General features: G+C 41.9%; 1 protein-coding gene across 1 annotated transcript; it reads right to left on the reverse strand.

Annotated features, from left to right (window-relative positions):
• Positions 1–169: 169 nt before the first annotated feature.
• LOC124550746 (myoneurin-like) lies at positions 170–27,948 on the reverse strand. Its single transcript, XM_047125472.1, has 3 exons — positions 27,595–27,948; positions 1,020–1,140; positions 170–939 (listed from the first exon to the last, which is right to left on the reverse strand). The coding sequence occupies exons 1-3, from the start codon at positions 27,793–27,795 to the stop codon at positions 212–214; spliced, it is 1,050 nt and encodes a 349-aa protein (XP_046981428.1). The 5' UTR covers positions 27,796–27,948; the 3' UTR covers positions 170–211.
• Between the last annotated feature and the right edge of the window lie 18 nt (positions 27,949–27,966).

Here is a 27,966-nt window from a genome sequence, read left to right on the forward strand (position 1 = left end):
TCTAGTGAGTTACTAAATAATAACTTAAATGAACATAATCTGGAAAACTGAATACAGACACTGTGAATGTTGTGTTTCTTTGTTTTTAAATATTTTGGTGACAGTATCAAATTAAATTCGTGTTGATAACTGGCTGGGCATAGAGAGGCGAAGGAAAAAAATTTAAAACTTCCTTTCAAATACATGTACTATTAACATTCCAACAAAAGCATTAAATATAAATGATTGCCATTACAGGGCCATGTTTAGGATCAATATATTCTTGTCTGCCAATAGAGTCCTCTTCCTGTGATGCAACAGTTACACTGGCTTCCTCTATTAGTCTGTCCAGTGACTCGATATACTGACTAATATTTTCATCATCAACACTTGCCATCATTTCTTTTAACAGCTCACACCTGTCCTGTGCTGCAGCTTGCAAGTTATCAGTGTTGACAACCGATGACTCCTGTTTCACATTAACTGCTACATTCTTATCTAAAGGGGTGTCCAATTTATATTGTTTTTTGATGTTATAAATGTCTTTCCTTTTTAACATGTGTACCCTTTTTAAGCTGCTTTCATGTGCACCATCTCTTATTTTCTTTAAAATTTCAGCATCTGATAGACCACTTGCAATTAAGTCAGCAACCATTGCTCTGTCGGCAGGAGTGAGATGCAGAGAACCCATAGAGAAGCTGTGGCCTGTGTGTGTGGCATAGAACTGGACACTGACTTTGCCTGATGGCATCTTCGTCGCTATCAAAGAGGCAGGACATGTGCGACCAATTTTGACCGAGGGACCAGCCAACCTTTGCCCCAAACCCACTGTTTTGAAATTTCCGGAACGGTGGCATAAATAATAAATTTTAGACTTCTGCGTGTTTAGTGTGCCACCACGTTGCTTTATGAATGAAACTCTTTTTTCACCTTCCATCTTTTCTTTCCACTGAAGGAACTCTGGAAAAAAAAATTTATTGGCAGCAACAACTCAGAATTGATACATTCTTTTGAAAAGTGATATATTACTGTTTCCTTACGTTCCATGGAATCAAACTCCATTTCTTCTCTTTCAATCTTAATTCCATGCTGAGATTCTAGATGGCTTCTTAAGTCTCGCATGAAACGGCATTTAAAATCATTGCATTCTGTGCATGACACCTTAAAAACAAAGAAAAGAGATCAAGCATTTCAACAAGGAAACCACTAAACAAGTAGATGTTAATGTAAGCAGATGGGAGGGTGACCTTGGGAGCGCATATATGTAAGCAAGACTGTGGCCATACAGAAGTTACATAGTGCAAGGTATGCAGAATTAACTAACACAATTAACTAACAGCTGGTAAGAGGTGATTTTTGGCTTTAAATACTAACTCTCTCTCTCTCTCTCTCTCTCTCTCTCTCTCTCTCTCTCTCTGTGTGTGTGTGTGTGTGTGTGTGTGTGTGTGTGTGTGTGTGTGTGTGTGTGTGTGTGTCAAAAATTTGGAGGAATACATTGATTGTGCCAATGTTCCTGTTTAGAAACAATTATTTACTTAAAAAGTAACTGCAGAACTTTGTTAAACATGTTTATTATGCTCTTGAAGATTGCAGACGTGAGAGAAAAACATGCTCAATCTACTCCACACAGTTTGATAAATATCGTGGAAACAGGAGAGTACCCCAAGAAAGAGATCCAAGATTTCATTATAACAACTCCCACACAGAGGGAGAAGACAGTGGCATTTAAGAACAAGTGTCATCTGTTGACCCAATGCAAGAAACTTAAATTGCTAGTGGCAACTATCACACACTGAGATCTAGTGGCTCAACCGATAACTCCCACAAACAGCCTCCGGATCACAACACAATATTATACAAGAAAATAACAGAAAAATCATGCATAAGTTAATCCTTATGATGGAGGCTTCCACAAACAGTGTAATAAGTTTTGTAAAGGAAGAAATTGAAAGTACATGATGAAAGGTACCAAAACCACACCAAAGACCCAACATAGAGCAAGTAATAAAAAATGTGTTTCACATAATGAATGAAGCTCAAACACTTGCAAAAACAGATATGACACAAAATCAAGAAACAGAAATAAAAATAAACTAAGAACAATGGATGACAGTAATCTGCAGAAGAGAGAAATGACCAGCTAGGCACACGAGTCACTGACATACGCTAGACCAAGAGAGAGAATCCTACAAGCCGCAGATAAGAGGGCTCGGTTCTGCCCAGGATAGCTGTTAACCCGAGACAATGCCAGACCCAATAAAACAGTTCCCAAATAAGAAGGCAATCAAAGAAAGGAACTCACACATAACTGGCAAATAATGATGAATTCTGGGCAACAGGGATCACTGTCAGAAACTTTTGCTTTCCGCTTTTTCTCTGGGACAATGGAGAGGTGTTCCTCGAATAAGACACAAGGGGAGACCCACAAGTCCATTGCTGTTTACCCTTGCAGTAGAAGAAATTATAACAATACCTCAAAGAGTGGGGTTTAAGCTCTTATGCATTTGCAGATGGCATTGTAATAGGCTCAAAATATATTAGAAAGCAACAGGAAACAATAAATGTGACAAAAACAGAAATGGGGGAAAAGCACCTGCTTCGGCAGAGATCTTCATACAGCAGAGAAAACTAAAGATTGTAGCAGACTTCAAATATGTCAGCTTCACTAAACAAAAATAGCACAAAATATTTTACAAAACCTGTAACAGAGAAGACAATGTAAGCAATAATGGCCACTCACAAAACAGAACATATCAGATCCCTCAGCCTGGAGACAGTAGTACTAGCACTATTCAGAGCAAAAATCTTGCAAATATTATCGTAAGACATAAAAATCGTCAGATCACATCTCACAGTGAAAAACCTAAAACCACTAGGAAGAGTAAAGGCAACCTATACAAAGAAAGCATTTGGAGTGTCCAAAACTACACGATCCAGACTAGTATACCTGCTAGTGAGGCAATTCTTCCACATTGACGACCTATGGACAGATCTGATGCTACCAAACACAAGTGCTTTGTAAAGCCTTTTATGCACACTGCAAGAGAAAAGGGAAGACACACTTACAGAATTTTATGGCACAGGAGCCAAGACTGACCAACATGGACTAAGGAAAACTTCGAGTTGAGACAAATGAGCACCAGAATGGTAGCCCACAGTTTCCATCACCTTATCTGCAATACCAACACATCAAGAACTAAACACAAAGTATGAGTATAAACTGTTTAATTGAATATGTCAATGTTACCATATAGGATTCTGCTTTAAAAGGAAACAGCCAATAAGTGGCTATGCAAACCATGATCTGTAAAATGTCTATTTTCTTGTATTATTACAATCATATTTTGAGCTTGTGCACCTATTTGGCTGCAATAACTGTATTATTATTATTATTATTATTATTATTATTATTATTATTATTATTACTACTACTACTACTACTACTACTACTATTACGCACTTGAAGTGAAACTAACTAAAACAGTCAAGACATTAAGGGACAAAATAAGGCTAGGGGTATACACAAACAAATCCTTATAATGAAAGAAGTTGACATTTTATGTTGTTGAGTAAATGCGCAATTTATAGAGACACTCTCCAAGGTGCGATCCTCAACATTTCATATACAGCACTGAGTCATGTGGTGCATGCTTGCCAGTAACAGGGCACACCCACCTCCCTATGTTGGCAAACTACGCAGCTCCAGAGATGCCTCCAGATGTTTTCCAGCAGGATGTTGGATAAAAAAAATTATAAACCTTAATAGTACCGAAATATAAACAAATGTTTTGTACACCTCTAGCCCAGACACCCTGTACATAGAGTGCCAAATAACTAATGAGACTGATTTTTTCACCATGAATATTTTCTAGATACATGCCAAATGTGGTTACCATTGTGCTGAACACACAGTGCTTCAATCATGTTGATGAATCAGTCGATACACTCTCAGCTGCTGTCAAAGTAACACAGTGCAAATAGCAGTGGTCCAACATACAGAGTCTTGCGTCAATATATAGCAGAGATGCTGAGTCACAGATACGCACAACAAAAAGACTCTCAAATTTAAAGCTTTTGGCCTTTAAGGCCTTCGTCAACAATACACACACATACGGATACACACACAAATGCAACTCACACACACGACTGCTGTCTCAGGCAACTGAAACCACACTGCCTTTTCAGGATTTTCCATTGTTTGGTCAGAGTCATGAGTCAAAGAGCTATGATAAAATTTTACTGTAAATTAGGAAAAATGATGTCAGAAATTTACAAAGACTTGTAACATGTTTGGGGAGAATGGAAGAGAATCCTTACAGGATAAACTATGTGTCCGATGTCTTATGTTTCTCGAGTGGATCAGTATGTGAAAATAAAGCAAGGAAACTGCTGCCAGTCAAAGACAAATTACTGTTGGAAGTTGGTGTCAGTAAGCAAAAGGTCAGGTCCAGTTACATCTCCACTGTTGATGAGGATCCTAATGAACTGAAACAACTTGTAACTGGGGACAAAAGTGTTCCATATCATATACCAGCTCTGTTGTAATTTTGGCATAACATTTTTTGTGTGAATGACCACCAACTAGCCATCTATCCAAACAAATGGCCACTGCCAAATTCTGGCTGAGAGCAAAGATACTTTGTATTAGAACATGCTACTGAGCACAACATCCTCTATTTTGGTGACCACTTCACTTCAAAGATTGTACGACTTGGATCCTTCCTTCACCTGTAACACTCAAGTTATATTTTGTCAAAATTGTTGACTGGAATAGAGAAAGCAGCCTCAATTTTGTTTATGGCTGTGACTAATGGATAATAATGATCTGCTTGGAAAGGGAGATGTTACTACTAATACCGGGCTAAGTTTAGGTTCAAAATGGTTCAAATGGCTCTGAACACTATGGGACTTAACATCTGTGGTCCTCAGTGCCCTAGAACTTAGAACTACTTAAACCTAACAAACCTAAGGACATCACACAGATCCACGCCCGAGGTAGGATTCGAACCTGTGACCATAGCGGTCATGCGGTTCCAGACTAAAGCGCCTAGAACCGCACGGCCACACCGGCCAGCTAAGTTTAGGTTCCATTGTTGTAAAACTCACTGCTGAGTTTTAACATAAATGTCTTCTGTTTAAACACAAACATGAGGTAGTTACCCCTTTATTTCACAAATTAATAATAATTAATTTCAACATGACAAAATTCAGACATTAACTGTCGCACACCACCCTAATGACACATACAAATTCAAACACTACATGTCACAACAAAATGCGATCCAATAATGACTGACATTGCCCTAATGTTCATTCATTTACTATCCACACAATTCTCCTTTACATCCATTTTTCCTAAAAGTATAATTCCCACTTAATGGCTATTATTAATGGTCTGCCTGAGGTAAGAGGGATGTACTCAACTACTACTTTTGAAGACCACAACACTTCCACCTCTGTCCTCAGGTCATTATGTAAAACATAATTCAAATGTGTTATATTGACAGCTGCAATAAACGTATGTGACACACTGGTGGCTCCTCTTGATGTAAGAGAAAGCCATGTGCACATGGGCAATGACCCACTCTAAGCTTTGTAAGGGCTACTTCTTCAGCTTTTCATGGTCGGAAGAAAGTAAGCCAAGGTCACACTGAAGGTTTCATTGAACACAAATTATTATTTCTCACTTTCTGCCTTTTCAAGAGAAGGTGAGTGTCCTGCACTTCTTGCACCATCCAATCTGCAGCATATATCTGACCAACAGCAAAAAGGGCACTTTGGGATTCTGAGTAGATGAGAAATTTCTTGTCACCTAGATATCTTATCTGTTCCAGTGTCCACAGGATAGCAAACAATTCTGCGTAATAAACGTGGAACTGCTCTGGGTGCCCTATCCTGAGGACAATGTTAGGGAGCTCAATGGCTGATAAAACCCCCTTGCTTAGATCCATCTCTGTAAATATTAATAAAACCCGATAGGCGATTTACAATCTCCTTAAATTTAAATATATAGTCTTGGGTACAATCCTTATGGTATGCAGTCAATTTCAAAAGTAATCTGGGCTACTTCAGCAGCCAGAGAGATCCCTTACTGCACCCTGGCTTTGGACCCTCCACTGTAGGAATCCAAGGCTCTCCCTTGCACGGATTCCAAATGGCCTTGTGGACTAAAGACAGTTACAGAACAAACATTCCAGTGGCAGTTGGGTAATGGAGATGACAGTTGGCAATTTTGGAACAGACAAGGTCCTGTGTGCTTGACATTCAGGTCTCATACGGGAGACATCGAATACAGTGGAGGCTCACCAGCCTCTGCACACAGTCTAGTGACTGGACTCATGCGATAAACCTCTGATGACAGCCTAATACCTTCATGGTGAATGACGTCCAGCTTCTGAGGTACGAAGGCCTTGCAGATCCATAAACCTGGCATCCATTTTAAAGCCAGTCACATGAAGGCTTTACAGTTTTAGAGCAGATGTGTCCTGTCAGCTCTCCAAAAACCTGTGATTAATGCATTTGAGGATGTCCAAAACCTTGAGGCATCTTGTCTTCAGTCATTTATGGTGTGGCAGCTATGTTAAACTGTTGTCAGAAGTCAGGCCCAGATAGCCAACCATTTCCTTAAAAGTCAGAACAGTGTGCCCTAGATAAAAAAAAAAGTTAATTAAAAAGGGCGGGGGCAATTAAAAGCAAGAAAAACAGTTTTCTCAAAAGCAAATTTAGAAACTGTGCTGTTCGGCCATTCCTCCAGCTGCCTGATCTTCAAAGTTCAGTTGCCGAGTAGCTGTTGCAAGGCTGGAGGAGGGCAAATGCCGTGACACTTGTGTCCCTTGAAGGACACCATTCTCCTGCTTAAAATGGTCAGACAGGGCATTTCAAACCTTGTATCTAAAACACCTGTCCAAGAGGAAGGATCATGTGAAAGTGGGTGGACGTCCACCGAACCTGACTGATAGAGCCAAGACAAAATATTATGCCTCCAGGCAGCATTGTAGGCCTTTTCCAATCAAAGAACAAACTGATAATGTGTCACAGAGGAAAGCTTGTTGAATTGCTGCTTCGAGCAGGGTCAGGTTATCGACTGTAGAGTGGTACCTCCTGAACCCACAATGGAAGTGACTTACAAGTTAGTAGGGACCTAACTATAGAGGTTAATCTGATCCTTTCCCACTTTTAAAATTGGGATTAAAGTAGATTTTTTCCGTGAGCTGGGAAGTTTCCAGTCATCCATTTCATTAAAAACCTTAAGGAGAACCTCCTTCGACAGCGAGTCCAACTGTTTAAACATGTTGTATGTTATCAGGTCATCATCTTGAGCTACTGACAGTGCAGAATCCAATTCTGACATAGAGAAAGGCTTGTTGTATTCTTCAATGTTGGTGGAATGGAAATCAAAATTAACCCTCCCCTGTGCCTCCCAATAATGAAGGAAAGCTGGATCCTGACGAGAATCAGCCATAATGATATTCTATGATTGAGCCATTGACCAAGCAATGTCTCTTGGCAATATTAGGAGAGAGACCTTTTCTCCTACAGCTGGTATTAGCATTTGCTATTAGCATTTATGAGTTCTGCCTTGAGATCTTCCGATGGCTTCCTACACTTTACTTGCAGATGTGGATCTATTGAGGGACTTCAGGAGCTCTTGCAAAGAGCTCTGCTTACTCTAAAATTGTTCTCCTTGCCTTTGTCCTTGCCGTTCAAAAGATTGCAAGATCTGTAGGGCACTAATTGAATCTTCATATAGCTGCCCTCATGTCCCTGATTACAGAATGATATCCATCATTCTATCAAGGCACAGGCTGCCTCCGAGGTGTTCCCTTGGATTTTGAGATGGTTACATCAGTAGTGCAGTGGATCATGGCTGTGATGTGATCCACCCAGTCCAAACAGCTCACTGCCCGTAAATCATCCAGTTAGCCTTTCTGAACAACCATCTTGGCAACTGGTCACTATCATTATGAAGCAGTGTCTGTGAGGGTAGGCGAGTAGGAGGAGAGAACTATGGCCGTAGACGAACCTATAGTGGTGCTAAAAAGCTTACCTTAACCCATGTTCATGAATATTATGTCTGCAGTTTGTGTCAGATTCTCAAGATCCTACCTGTGAGGCAAATGCTGTCAGATCCCCGCAGTGCACTGTGTGTATTAAAGTCTCCTAAAAGGAGAAAGTGGTGGTGTAGTTCATCAAGAAGATATGTGAGGGTCTCACTGTCAACGAACTCATGGGGCAGCAAACACAAAGAGCGCACTGTTATAGAATGTGGGCCACTAATCAAACAGCAATCGCTTATAGCGGAGTAATTACGGGCATAGGTGAGGAGCAGAATGTGCTCTTGATGAACACTGCAACCCCACCTTTCACCCTATCAACAGTAAGGTTGTCTTTTCTGTAGAAGTACATCAATACAGGTTCATCAGTCTGTTTAAAATGAGGCTCTTGTATGAGTAGCTTCAGTTCTCTCAGGTAAGTCCTGTAACCATTCATATTCCACTGGAGTAAAGGCGCCATTTAAGGGGTGTATGTTTGATATCCCCTATCCTTGTACCGTGGTAGTGAGGCACTTGTAGAATGAGGGGGTGTGGAGGGGCTGCCTGGATCCAGTGATGAGATTTTCAAGGCCATGATGTCCTCATCATCAGTCAGTCAGATGTGGCAGAATGCCATCTGATGGTGCATGAAACAGCTTTCGATCTGAATGTCGTGACCATTTCCCTGTACACTTTCCTTTTGATGATGATGGTGAAACGGGGGTTGAGAGGCACTCTGCTTTGGGGAGGAGGGAGGGGGGGTCTTCTCGATGCTCACTGTGAATATGTTACTGGTCTCTTCTGTTGTATCTGCCTGGATTGCTATGTCTCTACTTATTCTGCTTTGGCATGTACAGGTGCTGATGGTGAATAATGGTACACTGGATGGCATTTGTGCTGAGATGTCTATTTTGAGAACAGGTTCCTAAACCAAGGAAGCATAAAAAGCAGCAAAACAGGGTTTTGAGTCACAGATAGGCACAACAAAAAGACTCTCACAATTAAAGCTTTCGAGCATTAAGGCCTTTGTCAAGTTGCACGAGACTGCAGTCACCTGTGTGAGTTTAGTTTGCATGAATGTGTGCAAGTGTGTATGTGCGTGTTTTGTTGATGAAGGCCTTAATGACTGTAAGCTTTAATTATGAGAGTCTTTTTGTGGTGCCTAAAAACAGGATTTCGTCACCTTATATTCCTTTTTGGCTTCTTTGTAGGGGATCCACCTGATCACTTATTTCCTGAATTTTGCATTCCTCAGAATAGACAGGACAGTTCTGACTCCAAATTGGGTGGCTCCCAGAGCAGTTTATGCGGACTGCTGGAGACAGGCAGGCTTAATGGGTGCCTTTCCACATTTCGCACCGGTCGCTTCACCTCCACACATCAGCATGTGTAGCCAACATGCTGGCATCTGTAGCACCGCAAAGTGTTAGGTACATAAGGCCTAACCCTAGGTCATAGAAACCCTGCCATGATGTGTTCAGACAGCATTGGATAACTGAAGGTCCCAATGAAGATGGTGGTCTTCTCAGGTTGTCCAGTACTTGTTCGTCTCCTTTGCTCTATATTCACTATCCCCTGTGATGCTCATTCTTGTATGAGTTCTGTGATGTCTAAGTCCATAATACCATGGCACGTGACCACATCCTTGCCTGAGTTGAAGGAATTGTGCAACTCAACAATTATGTCATAGTCCCCCAATTTTGGTAACTTCCTAAGAAGTTCCACCTGCTGTGAACCGTTAGTCTCAACCAAAATGAACCATTGCTTAAGCTCTTAATACACTTTAAAGTACAAGAAACCTAATCTTTTGAATATAGAAGAAACCTAATCTTTTGAATATAGAAGGGGGGAAACTTCTTCGAATGTCTTCTCCTTCCTGCTGGTCACAACAAACACATTCTGATTTATGACTCCCTGAGCGCCATTAGTAAATACAATTTGATCATCAGGATGACTAGCCTCTCTCATTTGTTTGAATGAGTTGGTGTGACCAGACAGTATACCCATCATGCTGAAAGTTGGTACGTTTAAGTTCGAGGGTTCCACCTTGGTCCCACGAACAGCTAGGGAAATAAGAGTCTACTTAGACAGTGCCCTGTTTGTCTGAGCAAGCCTTATGCAACTGAGGTGCAGCAAGTTCCTCAGAGGCTGCCTGCCAACAACTGTTCTGCCTCAACAGCCAAGTGACTCATCAGCATGTAGCACACCTTCAGAGTGAGGTTTTTTTTTAATAGAGGTTTTGACCAGACACACAATCTCAGTAATACTGCCTGCCAGCCCCAAGGTGCAACGAAACCATACCCAGCAATTGAGTGCTAAGCTCCATGAGGTGCTCATCATTTACCATGGTCCAGGGGGTACATGTGCTGTATCAAATGCCATGCCCACTGCAAGCACTGCCCCGCACCTGAAGCCAGAAATGGGCCACAGCTGCTACATTCCTATCCTGTGCTGCCTCTCCCTCACAGCCCTCATCCCCTTTTCCCCAACCTTCCCTGCCACTCTTCAAGACATTATCCTTCTTATCCCCTTTACTTGACACATTCCCTCCTCCAGTCAAATTGCTATGCTGGCACAATGTAATTAGCAGGAACAATGGTAGCCGTTTAGGTGTTACTGTGTATGCACATGTACTCCACAGCTCTGAAAAGGGTTTGTCTGAAGGCTAATGAAGTACTTCCTCATTTATGTGCCTATCAACAACTCAGAATCTCAACTATTCAGCGAGTTGTCACCTTTACTCTTTAAATTATTTGTATTCCACCAAGGAGTACCGTGTATTTACATTAGCCAAAAATGTGGTGCACAAGCTGTACAAGAAGTAATCACAGACAATAAAAGTGTAGAATAAATTGGACACACTTAAAAAAATAACATGATCAGATTTACCCTGCCTGTGTAGGCAAAAAGAATATTTAGAAGCCAGTTATTAGGTACACATTTTCCAAAGATGAAATGCTTCAAATTATGCTCCAAATGGCACTCAACATTTCTCCAAAAATGAAGTAACTTGATCTTTTCATGTAACTGGTTTAGGAAGCTCCAATAGTGAACTTTTTGTTAGTACATCATTTGTAAAACCTGCACTTTTATCACTTTTTGATTCATAGTTCTGAGGTTGACGGGTTGAATTAGTTCAATGAAAATTTGCTGCAAAAATAATGGACTACTTTCAGTACTAAATGCATGCACAAACCTAGCATGCCTTGAATGAAAAATGGGGGCAACGACAAAAAAACCTGTTTAACGGGTGGCTTATTCTTAGGGTTATTAGTGTACTGAATGACAGAAAAGCCACATCATCATCTATTTTTTGTGTACTTGACACTCAATATTTTAAAAATTATAGTGCTTAGTGATTTTAATTATATATTTAACATTCTATTGTAATTAATAATTAACAGCTGAAATTTCAGTAGGGGTGGTTCTGCTGGCTAGAACATATCATAACTACTATGCCACCTCTTCGATTCTTCTTTAGTACTATCAGAAGTGCAATCAAAATGTGTGTGTGTGTGTGTGTGTGTGTGTGTGTGTGTGTGTGTGTGTTGGATCTGACATTCAAAAACGATATTCGATTAAAATGATATATAAAACTGTGTGTGAGATCCACATTATATTTCTCAGGTGGCCAACATGCTGAAAATGCTCAAGAAATTAAGCTGTTTGATGAGCCTCAAGACTGAAATTTTGAAAAATAAACTTGATTTTACCCCTGTAACCTTTCTTTTAAACTATCGAAGTTCTGCCTGCTTTTGAGTTCAAAGCCATAACAAACTGACCCCATTTCACCATAATCCACCTAAAACTTCGGCAGTCTTGTCTGTATGTCCCACTGATTCACCAAAATCTGCAGGAGACTATGCTTATGTTTCAACTTGAGTAGTAAGTTGTGCAAAAAAAAAAAAAACAACCACCCAATCACAGAGTGACATTTCTCAATTACAACATTTTTGCAACGTAACTTTATTACTTGTAGATTGCTGTTAATTATTTTAAGCAAATTTTGCATACTCTTTGCTATAGTGTACAACATAGCAGTTTACAGCCGACAAAATAGAAAGCACTGCTTTTGCATTAAGCTCATCCCACATATATCTGGGCACATAAGTCTTCAACTGATCTTACTTTACCTCCTTTAACAATGCTAAGCAATTATTCACAAATCACAAGAGACAATTTCCATTTGATACTCTACAATTTATAAATACATCTGTCAAATTTCTAGACCTGGAAGACTTCGTGCAAATGATGATCTGCCTTTTCCCTTTATGTATTAAATTCCACAATGTACCTTAACTAACTTCAGAGACTTTCTTAACATGAACAAAATAAACTGTTACCTCAGGAACAAATCACATTTCCCTGGGCCCATCTCATGTTGGATGTACTGCAATAAAGTTATAACAGCTTATGATTCACAAGTTTTATTTCTTGAATAAATGGGCACTAAAATACACAAGACTTGCAGTTAACACTGGTGATATGAAAAAGAGTATGCAACTGAATAAAACATTGAGTGATTTTACATTTCCCCAGCTTAGGAAAATCTCTAATATTTATTTGGTATTCAGTTAGGAGGCATCTTCCAGAAGGCACGATATTTCACCAAGCCAACTTTTTGTCATCTTATTCTCCTACTTAAAAAGGTCAGACAGGGTATTTCCAACCTTGTATCTAAAATACCTGTCCGAGAGGAAAGACCATATGGAAATGGGTATATGTCCGCAGAACCTGCACTGATAGAGATGCAAAAAGTATTATGCCTCCAGGTCATAATGTAGGCCTTTCTAAAATCGAAGGTGTCACTTAAGAGGAATTGCTGCTTCGGGCAGCGTCAAGTTATTGAGTGTAGAGTGATACCTCCTGGACCTATACTGGGAGTGACTTACAAGTTAACAAGGACCTGGTTTTAAGAATACACACTAAGTGTTGGTTGACATTAAGCTTTAGTGTCTTTGCCACGCAATTTGCGAGACTAATGCTACGATAACTACAGGGGTTAATCCAATCCTTCCTTGGTTTAAAACTGGTGTTAAAATAAAGAGTCTTTCCATGAACTCTCCATGAACTCCAGTCATCCAAATTTCATTAAAGAGCTTAAGGAGAACTTCCTTCGATCACGACTCCAAGTGTTTCCACATGTTGTATGTTACTGTGTCGTGACCAGGCACAGTATCACAATCTACTGACATTGCAGAATCCAACTCCTATAGAGAGAAGGGCTTGCTCCATTCCTCAATGTTGGTGGAACAGCAATCAAAACTAACCTCCCCCTGTTTCTCCCTACAATGGCGGAAAATTGAATCTTGATTAGAATTGGCTGTAATAGTCTTTTATGAATGAGCCATTGTCTGAGCAACATCCCTCAATGATGTTAGGAGTCACCCCTGCTCTCTTACAGCTATTGGTGGTTGACCTTGAGGTCCTTCTGAGGGTTTCCCACACAGTACTTGCAGATGTGGATCTGTTGATGGAGTTCAGGAGCTCTTGTCAAGACCTCTGCTTAGTCTCTTAATGCAAACAAATTTTAAAAAAAATTGTGTATTGCTTTCAGTGGCATAAGAAAATTTCAAATATTCCTTGAGGTGGGAGGTGTCATCCAGAAGGCACGTTATTTCAGCAAGCCAACTTTTTGCCATCTTCAGGCATTCCTGATGACCATTTAATTTGTGCTGGGTGCTGCCTTTATATACTCTGCCCCCTCCCACAGCTTCTAGCCAGCTGACTCTTGGTGCAATCCTGGTGTGGTAGCAGGAGAAGTGCAACATCAGGGGTCAATTCAGTGTTCTTAGTAGCAGTGCAGCCAGTGTCTGACATGGGTCTCTGCGGCATGGTGACAATGCATTTTCATCTTCAGCTGTTATGATTGGAATGGATTTCTATGTAGACTGCCGCTGTGTTTTGATCATGCTCAAGGCTGAGTCCCAGACGTTGCTCAATTGAAAGTTGTTGTTTTTATTTATCAGTCCACTGTGTAGTTAAATCTCTACAGGTTCTTTGAGAATATAATCCCACAATGTGTAGGACTGTCCCAACAACTTGGTGCATCGTAATTTGTGGCATGTCTGCAGGAGATGTGGTGCTTTGCCAAATCGGACTTTTGTTGGGGATGTTCGTTGCCTGTGTGGTGTTAGTCTTCAGCACATCTCTCCTACCGTGTAGATAGTCTGACTGACACACATTTTCCCACACTGGCAAGGGATACAGTAGACTACTGGTTTCCGCAGTACTAAGTCATCCCGACTGATCCCTGTAAGGCTTTCATCTTGGCTGGCAGGTATGCTCGTCAAGAGAAGACCAAATGGCACAGCAAGCTGCACCATCTACCGTAAAGCAGGTACAGTGTCCCATATGACCAAAGAAGCCGAGACTATGGCCTGCTGAAGATGAAGAGAAACCTGTTGCAACGGTGATTATCTCACACGTCGGGAACATATCAACAAAAATTGTAAGAATACTCTGGAGACACAACATCCAGTGTGTGTTCCACTCACAAGGCAAGACGAAAACCTAACTGGAATCTTAAGGATGACCTAAGATTCTGGAAACCTTGTGTTTACTGCATCCCTCACCAGCGTGGAAAAACATATGTAGCGCGACTATCATGGCAACAGGTGAGATGCACTGAACACAAATGCCACATAACCAACTAATGTGGCAGAGCACTGCACCTCCCACAGACATGCCATGAGTTACAATGGCACCATGTTGTTGCAACAGTCCATCATCATCTGGGATTGTACTCACAATGAGGCTTTACAGATCAGACTATGAAATAAAAGACAGCAGCTTTCAGTCAAGCAAGGGTTGGGACTCAGCCTAGGGCATGGCCAAAGAACCAGGGCAATCTACGTCGATATCCACTCCTGTCATTACAATAGAAGAAAATGAGGACACATTGTTACCTTGCCGGGAGGGACCCATATCTGATCCTCAACACTTACAAAACCACTGCAGCAGGTCTGTGCCTAATGTCAGCTGCAAGTAGGCTTTGGGAGGAGAGTGATGATATTAAGGTGGTGCACAGAACAAATCAGCCAGTTATCATAAATGCCACGTAGTGGCTTGTTGAAATATCGCACCTTCTGGATGACACCACACTGCCGAAAAGCTGAGAAATGTTCACGATTTTCCTAAAATCACATATCAAGTGCCTGAGGAAATGCACAGCAAAAATAAGAAGCTTGACAAGCTTCAGAAAGGAAGGAGCACCTTTTGGTTTCCCCTGTCATGCCGCCGAGATGCCGAGCAGACCAAAGCATACCAACTTTTGCGAAGGTCATTCATCAGGTCAGAACTCCAGCCATGAACCAGATCACCAGAAGAACTGCTTTGCCCTGGTCAGGAGGGATGGTCTGGTACACACAACGCAAACTCGATGAGTTGTTCTTGATGCACCTGTAGTTGATATCGACTCTCTCCCCAGATTTTTGTGAGTGGATAGATGCAGTCAGCTGGTCTCAAGCCAACAGGACATGGCGGTCGGGCACCGGCAGACAAACTGCTAAATACACTCCTGGAAATTGAAATAAGAACACCGTGAATTCATTGTCCCAGGAAAGGGAAACTTTATTGACACATTCCTGGGGTCAGATACATCACATGATCACACTGACAGAACCACAGGCACATAGACACAGGCAACAGAGCATGCACAATGTCGGCACTAGTACAGTGTATATCCACCTTTCGCAGCAATGCAGGCTGCTATTCTCCCATGGAGACGATCGTAGAGATGCTGGATGTAGTCCTGTGGAACGGCTTGCCATGCCATTTCCACCTGGCGCCTCAGTTGGACCAGCGTTCGTGCTGGACGTGCAGATAGCGTGAGACGACGCTTCATCCAGTCCCAAACATGCTCAATGGGTGACAGATCCGGAGATCTTGCTGGCCAGGGTAGTTGACTTACACCTTCTAGAGCACGTTGGGTGGCACGGGATACATGCGGACGTGCATTGTCCTGTTGGAACAGCAAGTTCCCTTGCCGGTCTAGGAATGGTAGAACGATGGGTTCGATGACAGTTTGGATGTACCGTGCACTATTCAGTGTCCCCTCGATGATCACCAGTGGTGCAAGGCCAGTGTAGGAGATCGCTCCCCACACCATGATGCCGGGTGTTGGCCCTGTGTGCCTCGGTCGTATGCAGTCCTGATTGTGGCGCTCATCTGCTCGGCGCCAAACACGCATACGACCATCATTGGCACCAAGGCAGAAGCGACTCTCATCGCTGAAGACGACACGTCTCCATTCGTCCCTCCATTCACGCCTGTCGCGACACCACTGGAGGCGGGCTGCACGATGTTGGGGCGTGAGCGGAAGACGGCCTAACGGTGTGCGGGACCGTAGCCCAGCTTCATGGAGACGGTTGTGAATGGTCCTCGCCGATACCCCAGGAGCAACAGTGTCCCTAATTTGCTGGGAAGTGGCGGTGCGGTCCCCTACGGCACTGCGTAGGATCCTACGGTCTTGACGTGCATCCGTGCGTCGCTGCGGTCCGGTCCCTGGTCGACAGGCACGTGCACATTCCGCCGACCACTGGCGACAACATCGATGTACTGTGGAGATCTCACGCCCCACGTGTTGAGCAATTCGGCGGTACGTCCACCCGGTCTCCCGCATGCCCACTATACGCCCTCGCTCAAAGTCCGTCAACTGCACATACGGTTCACGTCCACGCTGTCGCGGCATGCTACCAGTGTTAAAGACTGCGATGGAGCTCCGTATGCCACGGCAAACTGGCTGACACTGACGGCGGCGGTGCACAAATGCTGCGCAGCTAGCGCCATTCGACGGCCAACACCGCGGTTCCTGGTGTGTCCGCTGTGCCGTGCGTGTGATCATTGCTTGTACAGCCCTCTCGCAGTGTCTGGAGCAAGTGTGGTGGGTCTGACACACCGGTGTCAATGCGTTCTTTTTTCCATTTCCAGGAGTGTATCAATGCCTTGCGGCTAAACCACCACAAGAAGAACCTCTGAGAACTGTCACCAATTATACAAAGAAAATAACTGACAATGCTACATTATTTGTACTATGGGGCACTGGCACCAACGACCCTACCAAAAGTGGAATTTATGAGTGGCGTAGATCATAGTTGGTCTTAGTCTTCCATGGGATGCTGTGGAGGAAATATGATGCGAAACATGCTGTACACTTACCAGGGCTGCTCCACCAAAGCCAGATACCTCCAAGAAAGAGAGGGGAGTCCTTAAGCTGCTCCAAAAGATTCTGAGACAAAGGAAATTATACAGTCCTGCTACCATGTCAAGTATATGACCAGAAAATGTACGACCTACAACATCTACATGAGAACTGAATTAGATCTTACCAACCAAGTGAAGAGGAAGATCATCAAGCTTCTCCAGCACACATTCCGAGATAAGGAGAGAGTCAAAAAAATCTGTCCACAAGCAGCTGTGTCAGCTAGACATCATAAGCAACCTAAAGTCCATAAGGAAGGAATGCCACACTATCCAACTGTTTGGCCACACTGGCACATCAAAATGTTAATTAGCAAAACCCATTTGTGATCAAGTGCCAGCACCACATGTGGAATTCAGCGCATTTCATCCATCAGCTCAAGAACTTCCAACTGGGCTAATAACATCTCTTGGTGGAAATTACTACGAACAAACAGATGCAGTAGTGATGAGACACCAGTGATGGGCAATATGTTTATTTGAAGAAGCAGCCCTGGCGCTGACAGTCTAAAAGCCCTTATTCTTTTTTCAATATGTAGATGATACATTTGTAATCTAGTCACACTGACAACATCTCCTGCAAAATTTCCAGCAACACCAGTATTCACTGCACCACAACATCAAACGAATGGTGGGGATAGAATAACACTCTGATCCTCTTTTTCTGAATGTGCTCATCAATCGCAGACCAGATGGTTGGTTGGTGGGGAGGGGACCAAACAGCGAGGTCATCAATCCCAGGATCTAACGTGATAGAAACCAAGGGAGGAACAACACAAAACAGCACAGTCTAGTCAAGAGGAAGGGGAAAACCGGCAAACAGAGAGATAAATGGAATGTCGAAGCAGCAGGAAGAGGAAAGAACAGCAGGGGAGTGGGTGGAAATGGAGAGAGCTGGGGTGCCCCAGAAACGCTACATGCGTTGGGGAATCAGTAATGCAATTGAACCGCTCTGGTAGCCACAGCATAACATGATCACGACAACTGGGACAACACCAGGGGAAGAAGACACAAGAAAAGGGAAAACAAAGCTGAACAAAAGATCAGACCAAATATAAAGCAAAAGGCAGAGACAACATGGCCAATGGGGGAGGCAAGGATAAGGCCTCCATAAACAACATGAACTGAGGGACTCCAATTCCAGTGGAAAATTCAAGGACCTGTGAGAACAAATCACTTTTGTGAAGAAAACTGAGGACATACGTAACTATGTGAGGGTCATCTGCTAATGCCTGGGACAAGGAAGGTGGGAGGACTGACTTAGTGTGAAGGGTCAAAATGTCGGGGCAGTCCAGCAAAATATGGATCACCATGAAGGAAGCTCCGCAACTACAAAGGGGAGCGGAAGAGGGACAGCAGTTCATTGCAAAGCAAAAAACCATCGGGTCTACCTAGTACGCCATATACATAGACAGCGGAGGATGATAGATTCCTGCCGTGAGAGGCAGAATGAAGAACACAACATGGTGAGAGTTTGTTAGGCCGGGGGAGTAAGCATCCAAACAGTTGACTCACAAATGAGTAAAAAGGGATTTGACATAAAGGCGCAAATCCACCCTCAGAGGGGGCTTGGTGATGGTGAACGTGTCCCCATCAGGCCTAGTGCAGAACAGGTAGCAGGGAAAGTGTTTCACCTCAAGTTTGTGAGTCTAGCCCTCCTCCCATGCATGTAGCCATGTAAGGGTAGGCCGCAGGATCATAAGAAGCAGTATTAAATGATCTGTTACCACCTGAACATGCACCTATAGAAGAACAGCCAGTTTTTTGGAGCTCGATATGTTTCATGCACCAAACATCAGCCCTGATACCATCCACTCCGGTGAGGGGCCACCCAGCCATAGCACGGGTTGTCCAGCACAGTGACCACTGCTGAGAATTCCGATGCCTCAGAATGACACACAACCACTCCTTGACATACGCGGGGAGGCAACAGCTAAAGCAGAAGTGTGATCCCTGTGTTGTTAGGGTGCTAAACCAGATTACATTAAATGTAAAGTCAGTCAGTCACAAACTCAATACGTGTCAACTGCATCTGCTAGTGGTTTTTCAAGCTGAGGAGTTACAGCAAACAGCAGAGCCTGGTTCAAACAAGAGAGTAGAGTACAAGCACTGTTCTGATTATACTCAGCTGTTGTCAAGTCTCCAACAAACAATGCACTCTTCCACAAGTGCTGAGACAATTCAAATTCTCACACTGGCAAAAAGGTATTGGCCCAGAAAAAGATCTATACACTGTAACAAGTTTGGCCACTAAAAAGGATTTTCTATATTCTGTGAACTCAGGGAAAAAATTGTGTTTCATCTTTGGTGTCAGGTTTACATTAGATCACAATTCATCAAACTCTCAAGCTGATGAGAACTGCAGAGGTTTCATGGGTCTGACACTGGACCTGACCATTCACCGGTTTGTTTCAAAAATCAAACATAGTATTTCAAAACTGTAAAACAACACCTTAAGCCCATTAAAGTGATTGTACTGTTTAATTTTTGCTGTACAGGATGCTGTACTTCAAAAATTGCCAAGCTCCTGTGCTTACCAGTATTGTCTATTTTGCTGAAAATGATCAAATCTACATCATAATATACACCGCAAGCTGCTGTACAGTGCATGGTGGAGGGTATATCACACTAATATTATTGATTTTCTTTCCTACTCCATTTGTGTATGAACGAAGGAAAACTGACTATTTATTTACCTCTGTATATGCATTAATCTCTGGTCTTACTTGCATAGTCTCTACACAAGACATATGTTGATGGTAGCATAATGATCACACAGCCTTCACTGAATACTTTACAGGTTCTGTAAGATCCAACAGGGCTTTGTGAGAACTACATTGCCCTTTTCCAATCATTCCCGTTCAAGTTTCCAAAGCATTTCTGTTAAACTTTCATAAGGGCTATACAGACCTGTTACAACCTTAGCAGCACATCTATGAAGTCATTGTAGATACTCCAAAAACTGGAAATACACTCAAGAAATGTTCATCTTTTATGCAAGTTGGTTCAAAAATTCTCTGCATTTTCCCAGAAACTTCCAACAAGTTCTATTCACCTTTCTTCATGCCGATTTTAAGTGACCATACCATTTCATATTACCTTAAATAGTTATTCAACGTGGCAAGCTCAAGATGTCCGTCAAAAATCTTGTAATCAGGTAGTACTGCATTCATTTTCTTCATTCAAGGCTTCATCTTTCTTACCCCCATGTAAAGAGAGCTGCCATTAAGTGCCAACATTAAGTCGAAATTTTGTCAAAGTCTTAATGTAATTCCTTATGGTCGTCCAACGACAATACTTTCCTGTAGACCTATACATCATCATCGTCACCACCATCATCTCACCTGTGAACAATCTGCTGCTGCTGACTGGTTGGTTTGTTGGTTTAAAAGAGAGATGGGGGGGACCACCCTCTGACTGCACGTATTGGTAGTGCTGTACATTTGGGTTAGCATGCAGGAGGTTGGGGCGCATTTTTTTTAATTTGCTGATTTCATTCTGACATTTATACTGTTATACACATCGTTTCTTAGGTCACATATACCATAAATTTACGACATTTTGAAACACTGAACATAACAAATACTGGGTAGACAAATAAGAAACAGATAGTCGAAACAAATGACCTGTCATAGGACAGAATAACTACAAAAACAATATCAATTTCCAGATGCTAAAGAAGATAGCACGGTACAATAACACATCATCTACTTGTCATTTATACTACATGTAATATGAGCACTCAGATCTCACACATTAGCAAAGTAACAGCAATAATGTTCTTCAGAACAGAATATGTTGTCCTCAGAACAATAGATGCTCAAAGTGACCTCCCTGCACGTCCAAACATTGCGCAACCTGCCGGATCATACAGATCTGGACTCTTCGCAGCAGAGCTACGTCCACAGTAACAAGGGCAGCATGAACACGCGCTATCGATTCTTCCACATTCGTTGGCAGAGTAGAGTACGTGTGCTCCTTCAGCTGCCCCACAGAAGAAATCCAGGGGATATAGGTCAGGTGAATGCGGTGGCGATACAACTGGACCTCCACATCTGAGCCATTTCCCTGGAAATTTCTGCCTAAATACTGTCGTACATTACTTCTAGAGTGTGGAGGTGCACCATCATGTTGGAACCATATCCTCAGCTGAACATGTAATGAAACATCTTCCAGCACATCAGGCAGATAATTTGAGAGGAATACATGATACCTTCGTGCAATCAACTGGTTAGGCAACATGTAGGGCCCAAAACCTGATACCGAAGCGAACTTGATATCCACAGTCGCTGGTTATGTGCAGGCCAACACCGCACCAATGTGGGCATTGTGCATATTGAAGACACCCTCACGAGTGAACGCTGCTTCATCCAACCACATTACGGTGTTCACGAAGTTATCATTGGTTTGCTGTTGCTGTTGTTGGAACCATTCACAGAACTGCATCTGCCGATGGCGATCTGTAGGATGCAGGTGTTGCAGGAAATGAAAGCATAATGATAGGGGTGTAGCCCATGCTCGTGCAGCACGTTAAGGACCGTGCATTGCGAGACACACAGCTGCCTTGCTATGCTATGTGCACTTTGCTGAGGTTCTTGGTGCATGACCTCCAGACTAGCTTCCTCAGTAGCCAGATTACAGCAAGTCCATGGACGACCTCTGTCATGTGATGGTGGAAGGATGATGATGATGATGATGATGATGATGATGATGATGATGATGATAATACTGGGTTTGTGGAGTGCTCAACTGCAGGGTTATCAGCGCCCATACAAATTAGATTAGATTAGTACTTGTTCCATAGGTCATGAATACGACACTTCGTAATGATGTGGAACGTGTCAGGTTAATAAAAGGTGTCTATACAAGATATTACATTAGACAAAATATTACATGACACTAACTTCTTCTCTCTCTCTCTCTCTTTTTTTGAGGAGGTTGGGAAATTACCCACTTACTATATCCAAAAATTCATCTAATGAGTAGAAGGAGTTGCCATTAAGAAATACTTTTAATTTCCTTTTAAATGCTATGTGGCTATCTTTCAGACTTTTGATGCTATTAGGCAAGTGACCAAAGACTTTTGTGGCAGCATAATTTACCCCCTTCTGAGCCAAAGTTAGATTTAACCTTTGCTCAGTCCAATCTCGCCACTTTCATGAATGATGATGAAATGATGAGGACAACACAAACACCCAATCATCATGGTGGAGGGAGAGAACCTGACTCCCGAAGGTGCAGCTCCAGATGACAAAACACATTTTTATCTGGATGGTGTCAACGAGGATATCTAGTAGTATATTCATGAGCAGCAACACCAGCCCGGTTATCAGATGCACCAAGGGCCAGAAGCAAATCCACATATTCATCGTTTCGTGTATGCCATACATCTGTCACACTGGTTTACAGGTTGACAATGAGAAAATTCGTTATGTGTATGCATGTACATTGGAGTCTGTCTTTGGCGCATTAATCCGTTCGCAACTAGTCCTTGTCTGGTGGACAGTGCATACAGTATAAACACGCCATCAGTCCTGCTCGCTGTTCACCCAACGTGCATTACCCCTCTTACAGATATTGTTCTGCACGATTCATCCCGACACTGCTAATTGTGAAATGTTCGGTTTCGAATTACACTGTTTCCCTAACGGTAATAGACATAATATTTCCACAATCCCATTGATAGAATAATAATAATAATAATAATAATAATTCATTGTCATATGTACTAAACGGCATGCTGTTACCAGACTCAACATTGAAAGGCATAATTAGTGGGACCATGGTGATAACACATACAAATAAGAACCGAGTTTGGACATTATTCGCAAAGCATGTTGCTAGTCCTACTGGTAACGTAAGGCCCTAACGAAATGTAATGGAGCTGAACGAGGCAAGAATAGTAGCTGGTACTAATCTATGGGACCAGTGGAGGAGGGTACAAAGAAAACAGGTTTCGCATCTAGTAGATGAAGTGGTGCGAATAAATTCATGATCACAGCGTGGAAAGGGCTTCTTTCAGAGCTGACCAATCTTCCATTTCTAAGATTGTAGTGTGTCAGTGCAAATGTTTTCTGGAGCACTCGCTGCAATCACTGTTGATGATTAAGATGCCAGATACTGTACCACGTGAAGTACATTTACCAAATAAAAAACATATGCCTCAACCGAGGCTCGAACCATTGGCCTCCTGCAAGCTAACGCAAAACTCTATCCACTGCACCAAATGTACATCGCTACTTAGATGTGCTGACAGAGAGGTCTTTACCATACATGTGGTTACAGTATATTGCCACTCTTTAACGTCCTTTTTCTGCCAGATGTACTCGCCGGATTAAATTTTGTGACAGACATTTTTTTATCGTTGGAATGTGAGGAGTCGCGCAGCAAAGCCTGAGTGCAAGAATTTCGCTTCACCCTGTATAAAGTATAGAGGGCCTTTGGGGGGGGGGGGGGGGGGGGGTGTTATTGTTGACGTCAATGAGTCATTCTGGCAAAACAAGTACAACTGGGGGGGAGGGGGAACCTGCAGTGGGATATGGGTTTTGAGGGCTGTAATTTCAGGTTCAGAATCTGATGTAGCTTTTAAAGTAGTTCCTGACCAAATGATGTAAGTGTTGCTGAAATTAATTGAAGATCATGTTGCAGAGGTTCTGTAGTTATTTCAGATTGTTTTCCTTTATATAGGGATTAGGAGACTAGGGGTTTTCAGCATCTTGTCATCAATCATAATACTGAATTGTGACCTTCATCAACTAGGGCTTGTACCAGTAATATAGAAGTTTATTCATCAGTCATAAAATCTGCTGTACGGAGGGCGAAATGATGCATTTCAACACTACAGAGCCATTTAGATGAATATTCATGGAAGTGTAGTGTGCCCGATGTGTATTTTTCGTGATGTGTTTATCGTGCACGCGGGTATGCGATTTTTCTTGATGTCTTTCAAGGCGAGCTTTGGTTTTTTACGGATGAGTTTGCGTATGGTAAGTTAAGTTTTTTATTTTTACATTGTACTGAATTTGTCTATTTTGATGTATTTCTTTGCCGTATTATATTGTTCTGCATTAAGTATAGGTTTGTCAGCAGCAGTACAGATTAAAAATTTTGCGGCTGTTGCTCTTTTTCCCTTTCCTACTACTAGCATCACTACGATTTTTTTGAGCCTATACTAGCACCATTGAAGGCGAAAAGACCGACACATGTAAAATTTGTATCCTATACTTCAGTTGATGTATACAGGTCAACTGAAGTACAAGATAATCGTACTAGCTAGAGGAAAAAAGCAACATATGACATTGATGTTACTTACCTATATCTGTCAATTGAAGATTAGGATACAAAAGTTATGTACATTGCTATTTTTTGCCTTCGCTAGCACTAGTGTCCTACAGTATAGGATATGCATGTTATAAATGTCGTTATTTCCCATTCGCTAGTACTAGCATCCTATTCTTCAGTTGACCTGTATAGCTCAACTAATGAATGGGATACAAGTTTTACTGCTGCTGGTTTTTTTATCGTCGCTAGCAGGACTATGATAATATTCAGTCGATACTATTAGTATCAGAAAAAATAAAAACTGTATTCCATATATCAGTTGACCTATATAGGTAAAGCGAAGCGTGTCTTTTTTCCGCCTTTGTCTATTTGATCTGAGGTACAGGATACCAATGTTACATATGTCGATTTCTTTGTTTTCGTTAGCAATAGCATCCTATTCTTCATTTGACCTATATAGGTCAACTGGAGTATGGGATACAAATATTAGGTATGTAGGTCTTTTTGCCTTCGCCAGTAATACTACCTACGCGAGAACAGAATGCTAGTAGTAGCAGAGGCAAAAGAAACAACACCTGTAAAATTTGTATACCATACTTCAGCTGACCTATATATGCAGTTAACTTATACAGATCACCTGAAGTTTGAGATAAAACTCATATATATCTCAACTGAGGTACTCCATGCTACCATTACCTCTATCCCTTCTTTTTCCTTATTTTTTACATAAGTACTAGGACTCAAACAAGCAATATTTTTAACATTATGTTCGAAATATTACTGGATGCGATATATGTATACCATCTGTTCTCTCTCCTGCATTCCTTCGTTTATGAACCAGTCAGGAAAATTTTCCCACATAACAGTTCCATGCATAAACACAAAAAAAAGTCATCAGTTGCGTGTGAATGCAGGAACATTGGTACAACAACCTCACACTCATCCACACATGTTCTATGATTTGATTATTCGCAGGTATGCTTTTCATCTGCTCCGTAGTTTTGGTGTTATTTTTAATTAACATTTACGCATGCTATACTGGATGACACCACATACTACAAACTAAATCGATGTTTGGGTTGATACTCTACTGACATACAACATTTGGTACCGATTTGAGTGTCTGACATCTGGAGCTTTGGGTGTGAGAAGGTCCAAATGAATTATTGAGAGATTATTCATGAAAAATAAATAATTCTTCGGCCTCATAAATTGTTGGGACAAGATGGAAACACAGTTTATTCCAATTTCATTTTGTGTGTGAGTGGGGGTGGGGGGGTCCCTAGTAAGAAAGTGTGTCAGGTGACTTTTTGACATTTATTGCCAAAACATCTGAACCAACTGATTATCAACAAAATTTTTGTTACCAATACTGCAGTCATTGGCTTGTGTGCATGTGCGTTGCAATGTTGCCAAAACTCATTTGAGGAGAATGATACACTGATAAATTTCATGCATTTTTGGGTCACTTCAAGACTGTTTCACTGGACCCCTGGTCAGCATATTACCTCAAATGTGCAGTGTTTCTACATCACTGGGTTGGCAGTACAATTCCCCACGTGCATCACTAATCGAACATGTGAATATTTCAGTATGGGAGCCATAAAGTTATCAAAATATGATGCTTGGGCATCCATTTCTGAAACCTATACGAGGCTTATGGGCTTCTTTTAAGCAACCAAGCATCAGGCTTAGAAACCATAAACGGACATATTACTACCCTGGTCTGAACCAACGGGTCGACAGAAGCGTCCGATCCCACGCGTCGGCTTTGACCCGTGACGCAAGTGTTGTGTGTGATTTCATGACGGCGCGGAGTTTGGTTTGTGAGTGTGGCGTGTTTGTTGATGTCATCGTGTTGTGGATTGTTGTGCTCTCTGGTGGTATGTTCAGGGTTTTCGTTTGTGTGGTGTAATGGGCTCATTTTGCTTTTGCTCATTATCCAGAATTCTTCGAGTGTCGGCTGTGTTTGTAGTGAAATTCGTTTCAGCGAGTTAACGATTTTGTGTGAAGGTTAATTTAGTGTTGTTCGCTGTACATCATGTGGTAATTCTAGTAAAATTAATCGGTTGGTGTTTTTATTCAGGAATGGATACGACGGATAAAATTAACAGTGCACAGGTCAGGGGAAGTGTTCGATCCCAATGTATGGCTGTGTATGTTGATATTGGTATCGGGAGATGTTTTTGAGCTATATAGGCCAAGGGAATTGTTTGATCCTAATTTATGGGATCGGGAGCTGCTGTTGAGGTATATAGGTCAAGGGAAGTGTCCGATTCCAGATGATTTTGTGTTTGTGGTATTTGGGGAGTTTTGTGATGTCGGTTTTTCTCGTCGTTTTGTGTGGTTTTGTATGGGGGTGCCCCACCCAAAAACACCCCATTTCCCGCGCTTGTCCCGTTAGTGTCTTTAGGCTTTTTGTGGAAAGTGTATGTGTTTGTTTTTCTATGTATTTTCGTCCTCAATGTGTACGTACCGACTATATGCGCCATATTGGAATCGTGGTTTATGGTCGTTTCCACCATATTTGTGACGTCATGGGTGAAAGCAGACGGGCGGGCTCGGACGCTTCCGTATTTCCGAACCAACAACCCTAAACTATTCAGGCATTCTAACAAATCACCTCCACCCAACCTTACTACACCACGAAAAGAGATAAAACGGTAACTAATGAACCAATAAGTATGAAAACTACAATAAAAGAGGATAATAACAAAAAGAATGACATAATAACCGAAACACAGTCACTAACATTTAGTCCCAAGTAACTAACTCGGGACCTGTACATACATCATTCATAAGCCCGCGGAATAAAAAAAAATAAATAAATAAAAAAACACCTCTCAGGAACACACTCTTTTCATCAGTGCTCATGACGTTAACGTTGCACATTGGGAAAGCGCTTAATATGACGATGATTTCGAGACCGCTCGTGACCAATACCGTCGTCACAATTTGACGGGCGGTATCGTAAGTATTGCCCCAGCCTATAATCCAGCATGACAATATCTGTCTTATATAGAATTTCGTCATAAAAATTTAAGGTACTAACTTTCTTTCAACAACAACAACAACAACAACGTTCACTCTGGACATATACCTTTCCGAATGACGTATTGTGCGTCCTGAAGTGGCGATCTCGTGCTGCCACATTCCAAAAATTCCTGTGACAAATGTTACAAGTCTCTTTACCCTGATTTCTTTTTACATCCATGTGAAATTTCACTATATGTCTGTATAAGCTCTTCCTGTGCTTAAAAGTTCCACCACACAATTCACATAATCCCCTTCGGGATTCCATATGTCTACAAAACTCTGAAACAAACCCCAATGAGAATGAAAGTGGTAGAAAAACAATTGCAAATTACGATTAAACACACCGCTATACACCAACACTAATATGAACATTCAATTGTTAGTTTAGTATTAACAAGGCAAGGAGGTTCACTCCTGACTGTAAAGACTAAACAGG

Source organism: Schistocerca americana, chromosome 1 (assembly GCF_021461395.2).
Source record: "Schistocerca americana isolate TAMUIC-IGC-003095 chromosome 1, iqSchAmer2.1, whole genome shotgun sequence".
Taxonomy (NCBI): Eukaryota; Metazoa; Arthropoda; class Insecta; order Orthoptera; family Acrididae; genus Schistocerca; species Schistocerca americana.